At 48.3% G+C, this 15,399-nt stretch overlaps 1 protein-coding gene across 5 annotated transcripts in view; it reads left to right on the forward strand.

The window, feature by feature from the left end:
* AKT2 (AKT serine/threonine kinase 2) overlaps positions 1–15,399 on the forward strand; it is a 644,724-nt gene that overhangs the window by 318,346 nt on the left and 310,979 nt on the right. For all 5 annotated transcript variants that reach the window (XM_086938261.1, XM_086938260.1, XM_086938262.1 and 2 more), the window contains one exon: positions 6,007–6,163. In XM_086938261.1, coding sequence (XP_086794387.1) covers positions 6,007–6,163 — 157 coding nt within the window. The remainder of the gene's footprint in view (positions 1–6,006; positions 6,164–15,399) is intronic.

Here is a 15,399-nt window from a genome sequence, read left to right on the forward strand (position 1 = left end):
CTGATGGATACATCTGTCTGTGGATTCCTCACCTTATGAATATCCCCTGCACCAGCATTAATCAGAATTTTTTCCTAGCTCTCCACGCCGACGAGGACGTCGACTCCGCTCGCCACTCCGCATGTCGTCATAGGAGCCATGAGAGAGCCTCGTCGGCGTGATGACGGCATTTCCCTTGTTTCTGCGCAGTCGATGTGTAACCGTTTTCTAGCACACTCCATATTTGTAGAGTTACTTTGCTGGTTCTTCTGCTATTACTGTTGCTAGAAGGGATGTCATCCTCTAGGAAGTCCGGTTTTGAACCCTGTAGGGAATGTGGGGGTCGCATGTCCATCACTGACCCCCATGAAGATTGTTTATGGTGCTTATCTTCAGAGCACGACGTGGAGGACTGTTTCTGTTGCAGAAAAATTCATCCAAAAGCACTTGAAGAACGGGAAGCCAAGTTGTTTCTGGCTAAGGCGAAGAAAGGAGATGGATAGAGGGCTAAAATGAGAAGTCAAAGTCGTCGACTACACATACATCGAAGTCGAGGAAACATAAGAAAAAAAAGACATGGATCTCGGCGCCGATTGTCAAAGGGTAAGGCTTCGAGGTCGCCTTCACCTGCCCCCCGATGTCGTCGTAAGGACTTAGTAGCTCCTTCGCCTTCTCCTCGTGTGTCTCTGGAGAAGTGTCCTTCGCCTAGAAGTACTCCGGCGCAGTCTACGGCACCGAGGAATTCTCCAGCTTCAGACGCCGAGTCAGTTCAGGAAGTTACACCTTCTCCTGTGCCTGAGATTGAACCGGTGGATCCGGCAGTGGATCCAAATGTTCCAACGCCGGACACTCCCCGTTTGGATACTAGCTCCAATCCATATCCACAGTTCCCGGCTCCAGGTGCGGATCCGTCGCATTTCTTAAATGCAATGTACAGGGTTTTTGCAAGGGCGGCTTACCCATCCGGAGCACCTTCTGGTTCAGTGGCATTCAAATTGGGTGTGCCCCAACACCATGCCCAGGCACCCTTTATGCCCTTCATGCCGATGACGCAGTCATTGCAATTTCCGGCACCAAAAGCCTCAACGCCGTTGATGGAATCCTCAGCAACGTCTGGTGAGCCCTCCTGTCGACCTCGTGTGGATCTTGTGCCTCCTTCGGAACCCTCTTCGGCGAAGGCTCCGGCACAGTCATCGCCACGTTCGACGCCACTGGCGCCTTGTCCACAGATTTGATCACAGAGAGAAGCTCACAGGCTTTTAGAAGAAGAGCAGTACGGTAGAGAGGAGGTAGAAGAAGGCGAGTTGGAAGAGTCTCTGGATGAATTCGAAGGAATTCAGGAGGCGAGCGGTATGGATACCTTTCCAGAGTGGGAACTCTCTTCTACAAGGGCTTCACCACCTCAGGAGATTGGTCCTTACCATTTGGTAATAATGAAAGCTGCAGAGCTTCTGGATTTGCAGTTACCTACTGCTGAATATAAGCCAAATGTATTGACAGAGGTCGTGCATGCACCATCCTCCATAGTAGAACTTCTATTACCATTTAATGAAGCTTTGTTGGATCCTATCCTCAAAGTTTGGCGTAAACCACTATCTTCGCCTGCTGTTTCTACGGCTGTGGCTAGAAGGTTATAGGACTGCACCAGGGGATCCAGGTTTTCTCTCTTCACATCCATCTCCAAAGAGTTTGGTGGTGCAGGCAATTTTGCTCCAAGCAATCTTCAGGTGCTTTTCCACAGCCCCCAGCTGACAGACTCAAAGAAAATAGATCAGTCAGCTAAAAAGGTTCTGTCCTCTTCTAGCATGGCTCTGAAATCGACCAATGCCACTTGTCTTCTGGGACGTTACTTACATGCTTTGATGGATTCAGCAAAGCAATTGGCCCCCAAGTTGCCTGAAGAGGAAAGGGAAAGCTTTATGGAGGCTGTTAGACGCGCAGGCTGCGTCTAGACAAGTTATTCAGTGAGGTCTAGATACGGATGACTCAGTGGCTAGAATTATGGGCTCCTCCATTGCTACAAGAAGGCAAGCTTGGCTTCGTTCTTCTGGATTTTCCCCTGATGTCTAGGCTACTCTTGTTGATTTGCCCTTTGAAGGGTCGAAGCTCTTTGGGGGAAAAAGCAGATTCGGCCTTGCAGAGGTTTAAGGATAGCAGAGCCACTGCTAAATCCTTGGGATTGGGATTGCAGACCTAGTCGAGAGGTTTTGGCTTCAAGAGATATCGAGGTTTTGGAAGGTCTAACTTTCACAACTTCTGCCAACCTCAACAGCAGCAGCAGCTGCAAAATCCACTCTATAAATCTTAAAGAGGAGGAGCTGAAGGTCACCAGCGTGGTTCTGCCCGCAATCTCTCCTCCTCTTCTTCTGCCTCTCCCGCTCCCTCTGGTACCGCAGGAAAGCAACCCAAGATCCCCTATCCTGGAACATGTGGGTCCGGTAGGGGGTCAACTGTCTCACTTTCTGCAAGGTTGGAAATCAATCACGACAGACCTTTGGGTTTTAAACCATGTGGAGAATGGGTACGCCCTTCCCTTTCGGGAATTTCCTCCTCCCTACCCTCCTTGCCAAGGTTATTGTTCAGGCGACCATTTGCTTCTTCTACAGAAGGAGGTTCTTGCATTACTTCAAAAAGGTGCGATAGAGGTGGTTCCAGAGCAGGAAAGTGGGCAGGATGCTACTCCCGGTATTTCCTGATCCCCAAAAAGGACAGCAGATTACGTCTCATCCTGGACCTCCGGATCTTGAATCTTTACCTAAAACAGGAGAAATTCAAGATGCTGACCCTTGCGCAGGTTCTTCTAGCGCTGCAGGAAGAGGACTGGATGGTGCCGATCGACTTGGACGATGCGTATTTGCATATTCCCATTCTGAAGTCGCACAGGAATTGTCTCAGTTTTACGGTTGGGTCGCAACACTACCTGTTTGGTCTTACTACTGCACCTAGAGTCTTCACAAAGGTGATGCCAGTGGTGGCAGCTCATCTCAGAAGATCGGGGATTCCTGTTTTCCCCTATCTGGACGACTGGCTGCTCAAAGCGGAGTCGCCAGAGATGGTGCTTCATCATCTGCGGGTAACATCTCATCTGTTGTTCGACTTGGGTTTTTCAATCAATGTGCCCAAATCTCACCTGGTGCCCTCGCAGCGCAACCTGTTCATAGGGGCGGGACTGGACACTACTGTGTTGAGCATTTCCTCTTCCACAAAGAATTCTCTACATTCAGGAGATGATCCCTTTATTCCACAATGGAGCAGCTGTTCCAGTTCTGAAGGTCGTTCGCCTGCTCGGTCTGTTCGCTTCCTGCATTCTGTTGGTCAACCATGCACGCTGGCTCATGAGGGCGCTCCAGTGGTGTCTACGCAGGCAGTGGTATCAGCACAACGGAGATCTCAGGGAGTCAATCAGGATCTCCAGAGAAGCTGCATCGGATCTATCCTGGTGGAGCGTGGAGGGCAATCTGTCTCAAGGAAAGCCCTTTCTTCTTCCTCCATCGGTGGAAACAGTGATAACAGATGCCTCTACCCTAGGGTGGGGTGCTCATCTGGGGGATCTGGAGATCAAGGGTTTCCGGAGGAAAGGTTGCTTCAAATCAACCTTCTGAAATTGCAGACAATATGTTTGGCGCTCAAGGCCTTTCTCCCTTCCCTTCTTGGTCAGTCGGTTCAAGTCCTGACGGACAACACTACCGCAATGTGGTATGTCAACAAACAGGGAGGAGGATTGTCATACTGTCTCTGCAGAGAGGCGTTGCGGCTCTGGTCCTGGGCTCAGGACCAGCGGATTTGCTTGATGGCAAATCATCTGGCCGGGGTGCTGAACGTGCGTGCGGACAGTCTCAGTCGGCAGTTCTCTGCCGACCACGAGTGGAGACTTCATCCATAGGTTTTTCGTTATGTCTTCCGGACGTGGGGGACTCCTCGGGTGAACCGGTTTGCCACTCTCAAGAATGTGCACTGCCTGTCATTCTGCAGTCTCCAGTTTCTGAGGCAGGGAGCGTTGGGGGGGGGGGACACATTTCAGTAGAATTGCAGTTCACAACTCCTTTACGCGTTTCCCCCATACCCTTGATTCCTCGTTTCTGAGAAAGATGCGCCAAGACCGGGCCCAAGTTATATTGATCGCCCCGGATTGGCCAAAAAGGGTGATGTACACTGATCTACTTCACCTCTTATCGCACCCTCCGCTCCAGCTCCCTCTTAGGGCAGACCTCCTCTCGCAGTCGCAGGGGCTGGATTCTACACCCCCACCTCCAGAGCTTGCACCTTCATGCCTGGAGATTGAATGGGGCAACCTGAGTTCATTCTCTCTCCCGCCTGACATGGTGGATGTTATTTTATCAGCCAGGCGACACTCCACCAAGTCCATTTGCTCCTACAGATGGTCAGGATTCGTTAAATGGTGTGGCGAGAGATCCATTGACCATTTAAAGGCCCACTCATCAAATGTTCTTCAGTTTTCTCTTTCTTTGGTTCAGCAGGGTTGTGCTGTGGCCACGGTTAAGGGCTACTTGTCGGCCTTATTGGCTTTTCTGTCTTCCTGATCATCCCTCTTTATTTAAGTCTCCTATTGTTTAGAGATTTATCAAAGGACTCCCCAATAGGTTTCCACCTACACCCTTTGTTATGCCCCAATGGGATCTTCATCTTGTTTTGACTTTTTTGATGGGTTCCCCGTTTGAACCCCTTCATAGCTGCCATTTGAAACTTTTGTCTTTTAAAACAGTATTTCTGGTAGCAATTACCTCAGCAAGAAGGGTGAGTGAGCTTCAAGCTCTTAATTCGAAACCTCCTTTTTTTGACCGTACATGCTGAAAGGATGGTCCTTAGGACTAGGGCTGCTTTTCTGCCTAAGGTAGTTACTCCCTTCCATCCTTACAGTATTTTATCCTCACTCTCCCCCTTCCAAGGAGGAGGAAAGACTTCACTGACTGGACCTTAAATGAGAGGTGAGCTTTTATTTGGACAGAACAAAGGATTTACGTTTGGACGATCAGCTCTTTGTGGGCTATGTTGGATACTTAAAAGGCAAAGCTGTGCAAAGCGTACTCTGTCCAGGTGGATCATCTTGTGCATCATGATCTGCTTCGCCCCTGCTGGTAGGGATGGGAACCACCTGAGGGTATAAGAGCTCATTCTACTAGGGCTAAGTCTTCTACCGCTGCTTTGGCTAGAGGTGTTCCTGTGTTGGGCATTTATAAGGTAGCGATTTGGGCCTCCCTCCAGACTTTCGCAAAGCATTACTGCTTAGATTCCGAGGTGAGGAGGGAGGGCCATTTTTGCGCGTTTTGTCTTACAGGACTTTTTGGTATAAGAAAGGTGGACACCCTCCTGGGAGTGGGACTGCTGTGGGAATCTATTCATAAGGTGAGGAATCCACAGGCAGTTGTATCCATCAGAAGAACAAGTTACTTACCTTCGGTAATGCTTTTTCTGGTGGATACAGGATCTGCCTGTGGATTCCTCACTGACTCACCCTCCTCCCCGTTGTCCACCTTTGTATACCTTAAAAAGGATGCCTTATTTAGCTTGGTTTTTTATATTGTATCTTCTTTCAATCTGGTACATTTATAGGCAATGCTGATTTTCTTTAGCTTTCCTTTTTGATGTTATACTGTGTATATTGATTTAAATGTTGTGTACTATGGTTTGTTGTCGGTCCACCTGTTTCACCTCGGAGGCACGGAAAAAATGGGTGGAACTGACGTCATCACGCCGACGAGGCTCTCTTATGGCTCCTGTGACATCATGTGGAGTCTCGAGCGGAGCCGACGTCCTCGTCGGCGTGGAGAGCTAGGAAAAAATTCTGCAGAATGCTGGCACAGGGGATATTCATAAGGTGAGGAATCCACTGGCAGATACTGTATCCACCAGAAAAAGCGTACCGAAGGTAAGTAACTTGTTCTTTACTGAGAAAGTATAAGCTATACGAAAGTTTACAACTGCATCCAAACAGGTGACAGATCTGTAGATATTAAATTTAGCAAAGCCTGTGCTCAATATTGATACAAATGTTTTTTACCAAAACAGGGAAGAATGGATGAGGGCCATTCAGACTGTTGCTAACAGTTTAAAGAACCAAGAGCCACAAGATGAGGAGACTATGGATTTCAAATGTGGGTCACCGAGTGACTCCATGGGACCCGAGAACATGGAGGTCGTAGAAACTAAGGGAGGATCTAAAGTGGTAAGTTTCCTGAAAGAAAAATTGGGCCCTGTAGAATAATTGATTCAGTTTAAATATTTGTATTTATTTTTTTAATATATGTTTCGGAGTTAATGTAAGGCAAATCAGGTAAACAATGTATTGTATGTTAAACAATGCCACCATGGAAATTAGGCAACTAATTCACGGCCTGAAATAGCAACTTAATTCTCGATGGCTAAAATTCTAGTTATGAAAGTAGGTGAAATAGTTGCGAGCTAGCACTGCAGCTTACTGGAAAAGCCAGGATGAGTGAAAGGAAGGTGGCAAAGAACAAGAGGATGTGATGAAGAGTATAGGTTGAGGAGCCAGACACAAGTCAGGGAAATTATTTCTGATGGTTGAAAATTAGTGGAAGAGTCACCAAAGCTGTACATTTAAGTGTTTTTTTTCTAAACTGTCTTGTGTTGCAGTATGTGGGAATCCAGGAGGTTCTGTTTAGAGAGGAAAGTCTTTGACTTGGACATTGTTGGACCTGCAAATGTATGACACCCATCTACTGCGTATGTCTAAACAGCTTTACACCTCATCTAATGTGAAAGAAAATGTTTAACTGCCAAAGATAGTAACAGGTCAAGTGGGGTGAGAGCATTATTGTTAGAATGGCACAAGGAGTCTGGCAACGCATTCCAGGTTTTGGTGTGGTCTGAAGTGAGGGGTTATCTGCAATTATTTGCCAGACGTTGTCACAAAAGACACTTTTACAGTCATAAATTATGAAGTTTAATCTTCTTGTTCACTCAAAAAGCACCAGCCGGGTATGAATGGTAGTATTCCATTTTGTGCATTTTGCTCTTTAGCTCAAGAATACCAAAGTTCACAAGATTCAGAGAGCAGCATGTTAGATTGCAATGATAGTTCTACCATTAGTCCTTCAGATTTGTAAAATGTACATTCTGATGGATCTCACCTTAAGAATGTTTCCCCCAGGCGCCAGACTGGATTTGGACTTTTTCAAGCAGTACACCCACATGCCACAAGGTGGTGTTGTGCGACTTTGCGTTGACTTTATTCTGCCACAGAAGTGATGGGGCAGGACTCCATATGAGTGCTACCCAGGCGCACCAGCATAAATTCCTTTCTTTCCATACCTTTGAATGCAGACCCAGAGCACCGCTTCCGCCAGCTTTGAAAAAGTCCAGTGTGCAAGGAAACAATGTCCCTTCTAAAAAATACAGGCTTCAAACTATGACATGACTACAGAAAGCAGATGTCCATCACTGAGGTGTTTCTTTAGTGTTTGTGCTTGGTGCACGACTCCTAGTCATCTGAGTGCACCCTCATGAATCCAATGGCAGCCCAGGACTGGAAAACTGTATGTCACCAAACATTGGAAGAAGTCACAGGCCTCAAGTAAGTCCGCACCTCTCCAAGCCAAGGGCCCGACTTCTCGATCCTTGGTTCAAGACCGGATTTCACAGCTAATCCTGGTACACTCGCCAAGTTCTGCTCCCTCTGTTGCAATTTTGGCTTGCAAGGATCCTCCGGGGCCCTGAGTCTGATTACTGCTGGCACATCCCATCCACTGTGCTATCTGAACTCTTTGTACCCCTCTCGTGTTCAGCACAGACTGATACAGGTTTCCACACTGGCTCCGGGACTCAAGTCAGTCTCCTCTCCACCAACGCCAATAACGGAGGAGAATATGATGCCGGTATTCAAAATGAACCCGGCATCAGCTCGACCCCCAACTGAGCCCTCACTCTGAATCCCTACAATGGACTACCAGAGTGGGAATCTAACCATCCAATATCACAGAAGTGCCCTCAAAGGCTCCATTGTCTTTTTGGTTCTGACTCTGGATAGAGCTTGCCACTAATTGGAGTAGACAATTGCAGGGATAGGGGGTGATCTACCCTCCCCACCTCCAACTATGGTGAGCAGTTGACGTTCTTTCTGGACCTACAACTGCCTTCTGTTGAATTCATAACAAATAACCTCACAGAAGTTTTGCAATCTGATCCGGCCTCATCTGAGCCCTTGCTTCCGTTTACTGGCTGATACCTCATTGGGCACTTAGTTCAGACACTGTTTTTGCCAGCTGGTGATTGGTCGGTGGCCTGATGCCTTAGACTCTGATTTCTTTATAAAGCATCCTGCTCCAGAGAGTCTGGTTGTCCAGAATTCCACCAGCAAGGTGAACCCCAATAAATTCCCTCTGGCCCTTTCTGACAGAGATTTGAATACGATTGAGGCATGTGAGAAACTAATATTTTGATCAGCTATTCTCACAGTGAGGTTGGGCAACGCTGTTTGTAAGTTGGACCGAAACGCATAACTCCTCCTGGCACATGGCTAGGGAGATGTTGCTGGAGGTCCTGTAAGAACTTGGAGCCTCTTTGTCTGAAAACATTCAAGATGCAGCCAAATATGTTATATGTGCTGTCCTTTTGTGGCCAGGGGCCATGAATCTGGCATGTAACGCATGGGTCACCACAGCCATCCGTCCACCCTTTCGTTTTCCTCTGCAGCAACTGCCTCCAAGCTGCTTCAGCTTGCCATTAGTGGCGCACAACCACCCTGTGGTAGACAGGATCAAGCTATTTTCTCCATGGTGGCATTCACCACATCTGACAGGCCCGCCAGATCATGCAGCATGGCTATGTTTACCCTGTACCTTCAGCCCACAGCAGAATGGATCTCAGAAGAGTACCTGTCCATTCTAAAGCAAGAGGTCTGAGCTATACTCTCCGAAGGAGCTATTAACTGTGTTCCAGGCTCAGAAATGGGGCCGGATGGTTGTTTCTTGCTATTTCCTTGTGCCGAAGAAGAATGAAGGACTTTGGCCTTTCTTAGATTTTCACCCTCTGAATGCTTTCCAATAGAAGGATAAATTCTGATTGCTCACAGCCCATATTCTATTTGCCTGGATCTGAATGACTGGATGGTGCACCTGGATCCTTCACAGAGACTTCCTTTTATTGGAGCTGTATTGAACGCATGCAGTTCAGAGCCTTCCCTCCGTCACAATTAGTCCAGGACATTATGTATGGCTAATAACTGCTTTAAATTAAAGTCTCGAAAAAACGAAGTTCTCTTGTTTGGCAACAACACCTCCTGTCGGTCCCTAAGTTGTTGGGTGCAGAAACTGGGTACTGTTACCGCTCCTGTGCTTTCCAAACTGGATTATTGTATTGCCTTAATTATCAACATGCAGTCAAAACTTTTAAACCAATTGCAAGTTTTGTAGAATGCTGCGGCTCACCTGCTGCTTGGGATTCCTAAGCATCCGTCTACATCACAGGCTTTAATCCAGTTACATTGGCTACCAGTCAGAAAGCAAATAGACTTTAAGGCTCTGTGTATTGCCTTTAGTGCTCTCCAATACTCATGACCTGACTATCTGAAATGGAATTTCACATGGTACACTCCATCCGGGGCTCTGCGCTTTTCAGCAGCCAACAATGTGGACCCTGGCTAGATAGTTTTGCCACAGTTGAGATCGCTCAGTGTCAAAACGTTTGCACATTGGAGTTCACAAGAGGGAAAGATGCATTCCAGTTCACGTTGATCACTGGACTCCTGCACTCCATACTGCCTTTGCCTCGCCTACCCAGAGTTCTGAAAATCAGAAATGAGTGCGCCCAGGTTATTCCTAGTGGCTGCAGATTGGACCAGAAGAGGGTGTACCCGGAATATCTTGTCTTGAGTATCTGCACTCTAATTAGGCTACCACTTTGGGAGGATCTTCTTTCGCAGCAGTGTGAAGGGGGAGGCTGTCTGCACCCAAATCTGTCTCATGTACACCTCCATGCATTGATATTGAGCAGCAGCAGTCGACTGAGTTTGATCTAGCACGTGAGGCTCTAGATGTCCTCCATTCAGCCAGGCGTCAATCTACAAAGAACATTTACGCTGGTCTCGCATGCAGATTTGTGGCCTGGAGTGGTGTCCGAAAGAGAACCCCTTAAAAGCCAAACTGTTGGATGCTTTGCTGTTTTTATTTCTTCGCACCGGCAGGGTCTTTCAGTAGGCACTATTAAAGTTTATGTTCGAGGCATATGAGCAGCAGATTACACACTATGCATAGATAGCCACCTAGTGTTGGGCCCGGATGTTTGCAGTTTGTTTTGTTGTAGAAAGTCTTTGGAAGTCACAGGATAGGTGACTCCACCTTTGGATGATACTGCGCATGGGCATCGGCTCCATCCCCAGATTGTTTTTTTCCGCCACCGTGCTCGTATGTGTTTCCAGCAGTCTGTGTTGGAACCGATTTCCTTTGGCCCGCAATCCTCACCAACTCACAGAAATTAAGTTTCGAACGCTTTTCCAGTCGACGCTACTCTTCAACACCGAAGACTTTGATTCCGGTCTGTGGTAAATAAAATTACCGGGACTATTTTTCTATACATTAAATGACAATAAGGATAGCTCAATAAAATGAGAGGCAGAGTCCGTGATATCTGAGTCATACGGGCTTTAATTAAGTGGCTCGAGTCACTGGACATCGGGTTCCATCACCACTAAGGTTCAGGAAGGGATATTCAACATTTTATTAACATCACACATTATATATAGTAAAACTGTATAATTGAAATGAATACAGTAGGCGTAACAAGTGAAAAGAGAGAGATAAGAACACATGGGCGTAAAAGAAGGCGTGTAAGGAGGCGTACACGGAGGTGTGTGCTGGAAGCGTCACAGAAGTGTCATAGGTGGGTGGATGCATAGAGAAATTCTGCAGGGTCAGCAGAAACCTTTACCATGGATGCGTGCGCAACTGAGCATGACGTGGTATTGACGTGGAACTGGGGAGAGCTGGGGGGCTTGACTTTAGCACTAGTAGAGGAGTCTTGGTGTCTGGGATGTCAGAACGACCTGCACTTATAGCATATCTGATATCTTGTGTTTTGAGGACGTGTTGTCTGAAGTTAAAGGTCTCTCGGGCAGAGGCCGTTCAATACTGAATGCTAGTGCGTGCATATGGTTCTTCATGCATGTACGGGGGCCATGGGCCATGGGCCTACCATGGTAACGGGTTCGGTAAATCACTTGCAAGGAGACAGGAAAGCAGGGCCCTTTGCTCTGCAGCCGGGAATATGTTTACCTATTTCACTAAACTGGAATGTGTTTTTGCGGAGGCTGAGCAGATAACTGTAGGCAAAATACCGTCTTGGCAGGCAGGCCAGGCCGAGCCGGGCACCGCTTGGCTGGGCAGGAAGTAAGGTAGAGGTCAGGGATGCATACCTAAACTGCAGCTTTCAGAGACAGAAGAGGCTCGGAGCCTCAATTAAGGGCCTGGCTCGACTGAGCCAGAAAATCGTGTAAAACGTGTGCTTTGCGATGTTTAAAAAGTGCACCATGTAAATGCATTGGAAACGTAGGCTTTGAGGCTGAATTATCGTTTCGTTCATGGAGGACCTGGTAGATGACATGTTAACGTTGGACGCAAATGCAATTGCGTCTTCAATTCGGCCATAGAGGGAGAATGCATGGATGTCATGCACATACATTGAACGTTGGGGTACACGATAGGGGACATACTTGGCCATATAAAATTCAATTTTCCTCAGGTGGTCGTCGACCGCCTTCGGGCCTAACTAGGCCTCGATTCCAGCTCATGGAAAGGACACCATTTAAAAAGTGTCCTCAAAGTGGGTCGAAGTTTCCCCACACCGACCTTCATGAAGTGTGTAACCTTTGCCTCTCCCCGCAGCACGAGGTCAAAGACTGTTCCACTTGTGCCTCTTTCCGCTCCAAAAGACTAACCGGGACCGAAGGGCGAGGAGAACAATGGCTCGATCTTCAGCTTCGATTCCGGACGACATCTTTGAAGAAGGCGTCAACGTTCCAGAACAACACAACATCAACAGCAATTCCGAGGCAGAAGACTCCGAAGTCGAGGACTTCACTCCAGCACAGCAGGTCGTAAGTAAGCCTGTCGACCCCGACCCTTCCTCGACACACCCAAAGAAGGCCCCAGTCACACCCTCGCCCTTGGGTGCACACCGACACACTGCTTCTACTGCCCCACCTTCGGGCCCATCTAAGAAGCTAACTAAGCCTTCAGGCGACTCGGGCTCGAGTCGGCCTTCGCACAGTGCCGGCGCACATTTACCGGCACCGAAAAAGACAACTTCACCGGCTACGCCGACATCCAAACCATCGGCGCCGAAACATACCACTACTCCTTCGGCACCGAAACCCAGGTCGGAACCAAGCAAACGCGCTTCGGATCCGAAAAAACCACCGGAACTGAAAAAAACATTGGATCCAAAAAATATACCGGAGCCGAAAAATCTTCGGAACCGAAAAAAGCTTCGGAGCCGAAAAAGACTCCTACTTCTCCGGTTAAAGACATTGCCAAAAAAACAAAACAAACCGCTTCGTTGCTGAAACCTTCCTCCGCACCAAAAGATTGGCCTCCCGCAGAGGACTTACTTTATCCAGACCCTGCTCAGAAGACTCTAGCTAAAGATCCAATCACTGGACAGCTAATTTTGGCTTCAAAAAAGCGACCACTGGACACACCAGCTCCAGCTCCGCATTCAAAGAAAAAGGACATGGCTACCTCTCTTTCACCTGTACCATCACCACCTCCTCCCATACCACAACATTCCCCAGCATCCTCTATCATACGAGACGAAGACAACAGGGATGATAGCTCTGACGATATGGGGGGGAAGCATACCTGATCCAGCTACTTCTACAGGATCACCTGACCCGTGGGATGATAACAACCCAGATGTCCCAAATGTCCCTCAGGATGACATATACCCCTCAAGGCCTTCCCCACCAGAAGACACTATGGGTTTCAATCAATTAATTCACAGAGCTGCACAATATCATGGGGTAGCATCCATACAGACCCTGTAGATGAAGACTTCCTAATGAATACCTCTGATAATGCATACAAGTCCTCATCCATTTTACTAATGCTTAAAGGTGTGATTAAGCATGCTCCTGAAGTCTTCAAGGACCCAGTCAGAACTCTGGTAATTAACCCTCGTATAGAGAAAAAATATAAAGCTGCCCCCTCAAACCCAGCATACATTAAAGGCCCAGTACCACTAGACTCACTTGTAGTTTCCAATGCACGCAAGAGAGCAAACTCACAAACATCAGGTGAAGTTCCACTACCAGATAAAGAGTCTAAGCTACTTGACGCATCCGGGAAAAGAACGGCAACTCAAACAGCAAACATGTGGCGTATCACCAATACACAGGCATTATTTGCCAGATACGACAGGGCACATTATGACGAATTAGAATCATTAATGAGGCACCTCCCTGATAAGTACAAGGATAGAGCAAATGAGCTTATCCAAGAGGGGAAAAATATTACAAACACCTCTATTCTATGTGCCCTTGATGCAGCAGATACTGCCTCTAGGGCAGTTAACACCAGCATTTTATTACGTAGACATGCCTGGCTACGCATATCCGGGTTCAAACCTGAAGTACAAAGTGCCATTCTTAATCCACCCTTTGATGAGCAACAACTATTCGGACCTAACGTAGATGTATCATTTGAAAAAATGAAAAAGGATACAGATACCGCCAAATCTATGGGAGTCCTGTAGTCACAGGCTCCCAGACTTTCATCTTGTCGCTCATCCTATCGAGGTGCCACCAGGGGATACTCTTCAGACACACCTTCTACCTCATACAAAGCCCCTACACAGTCCACTTACAGCAAGGGCTACCAAAGGGGTGGTTACAGGGGTAATAATAACAAAGGCAGAGGTAAAAATAACTCCCGCTCTGCCTCTGCCCAATGACTCCCTCTTACCCCGTCCCATTCCACTCCTGTCGGGGGAAGACTTCAACAATACCTGCCAGCCTGGGAAAACATCACTTCAGACAGGTGGGTGCTCCAAATAATTCAAACAGGTTACTGTCTAGAACTAACATCCACCCCCCCCAAACATACCACCCACGTAGCGTCCAATGTCACAAGAACATTTAACACTGCTCAGACAGGAGGTAATATCCCTCCTGCAGAAAAATGCAATAGAAATAGTTCCAGAGCATCAGAAAAACAAAGGAGTTCGAGGCATGTGGGCTGCTGAATTCATATCTGTGCATAGATCGCCGCCTAGTGTTGGGTCCGGATGATTGCACATTGTTGTCCTGGAAGAGTCTTCGAAGTATCACGAGATAGGTGGCTCCTCCCCTGGACTACAGTGCGCATGGGCATCGCCTCCATCCCCAGATTGTTTTTTTCCGCCATTGGGTTCGGATGTGTTTCGGTTCCCTCTGTCGGAACCGATAGTTGTTCAACTTCTACTCGAGACCAAAAGGTCTTTAGGCTGAGCGTCGGTATAGTTGCGTACGGGTTTCTTGTCTGACTCTCAGCTCCGAACTCTTGCTGCCCTTCCGCGTGCTTTCGGCGCGGACGGGCCTACACTACACTTCTGCTATGGAGCGAACACCGTTTAAGAAGTGCCCGGTGTGTAACTCCAAATATTCACACCTCGACGTGCACCCTGTGTGCAATACATGCTTGTCACCGGACCATGACGAAGACAGCTGCATGGCGTGTTCGAAATTCCGGTGCAAGAAGACTCTGAAGATTCGTCGGGCCAATAGGCTCCAGGCTAAGTTATCGGCTACTGCGGCGACCCCACCAGACGACATATTCCAGGAATCTGTTGAAGGCGAAGACGACGTGCAAGGTTCGGACTCTAGTCCCGCGTCCGAAGGGGAGGCCTACGACGCGGGTGAGGAGAACTTTGACGAAGTCACCGACGAGGTAGGGGACGACGATCGGGCTTTTGCCACTGTGGGGGATAGCTCGGAGGAAGAGCATCCCCCACCAGACTCAGGGGTCACTCCCCTTCATACGGCCCAGGTCGAGGGATCGCCTTCGGGCCTTACCCAAGATCTACTTATGAGTCCTACGTCCCCGCCTCCGGGCCCGGTCACGGACATTTATGAGAAGCCACTCCCGTTGAAGAAAACGAAAGTGAAGCCGTCTGGTCACGCACCCTCGGATGCGAAACCGAAAGTGAAAGTTACGCTGGTGCAGAAGGTTCTGGAGGCGTCAACTTCCAAAAAATTCAAGATGGCCGACTTGAAGAGCCACGCCAAGATGGCCGACCCGAAACCCTCGAGGTCGGCGCCGAAGGCGAAGTCGTCCGACGCGGCTGCGTCGGCGCCGAAAGGGGTCGTGGACCCGAAAACGGCTCCAAACAAGCGTCAGGGCGACGACGCCCATAGGCATGGGGCGTCGGCCCCGAAGAAAGTGCCTGCCGGCGATCCGGCTCTCGACGCAG

The sequence above is a fragment of the Lissotriton vulgaris genome, chromosome 9 (genome assembly GCF_964263255.1).
Source record: "Lissotriton vulgaris chromosome 9, aLisVul1.2, whole genome shotgun sequence".
In the NCBI taxonomy this organism is placed as follows: Eukaryota; Metazoa; Chordata; class Amphibia; order Caudata; family Salamandridae; genus Lissotriton; species Lissotriton vulgaris.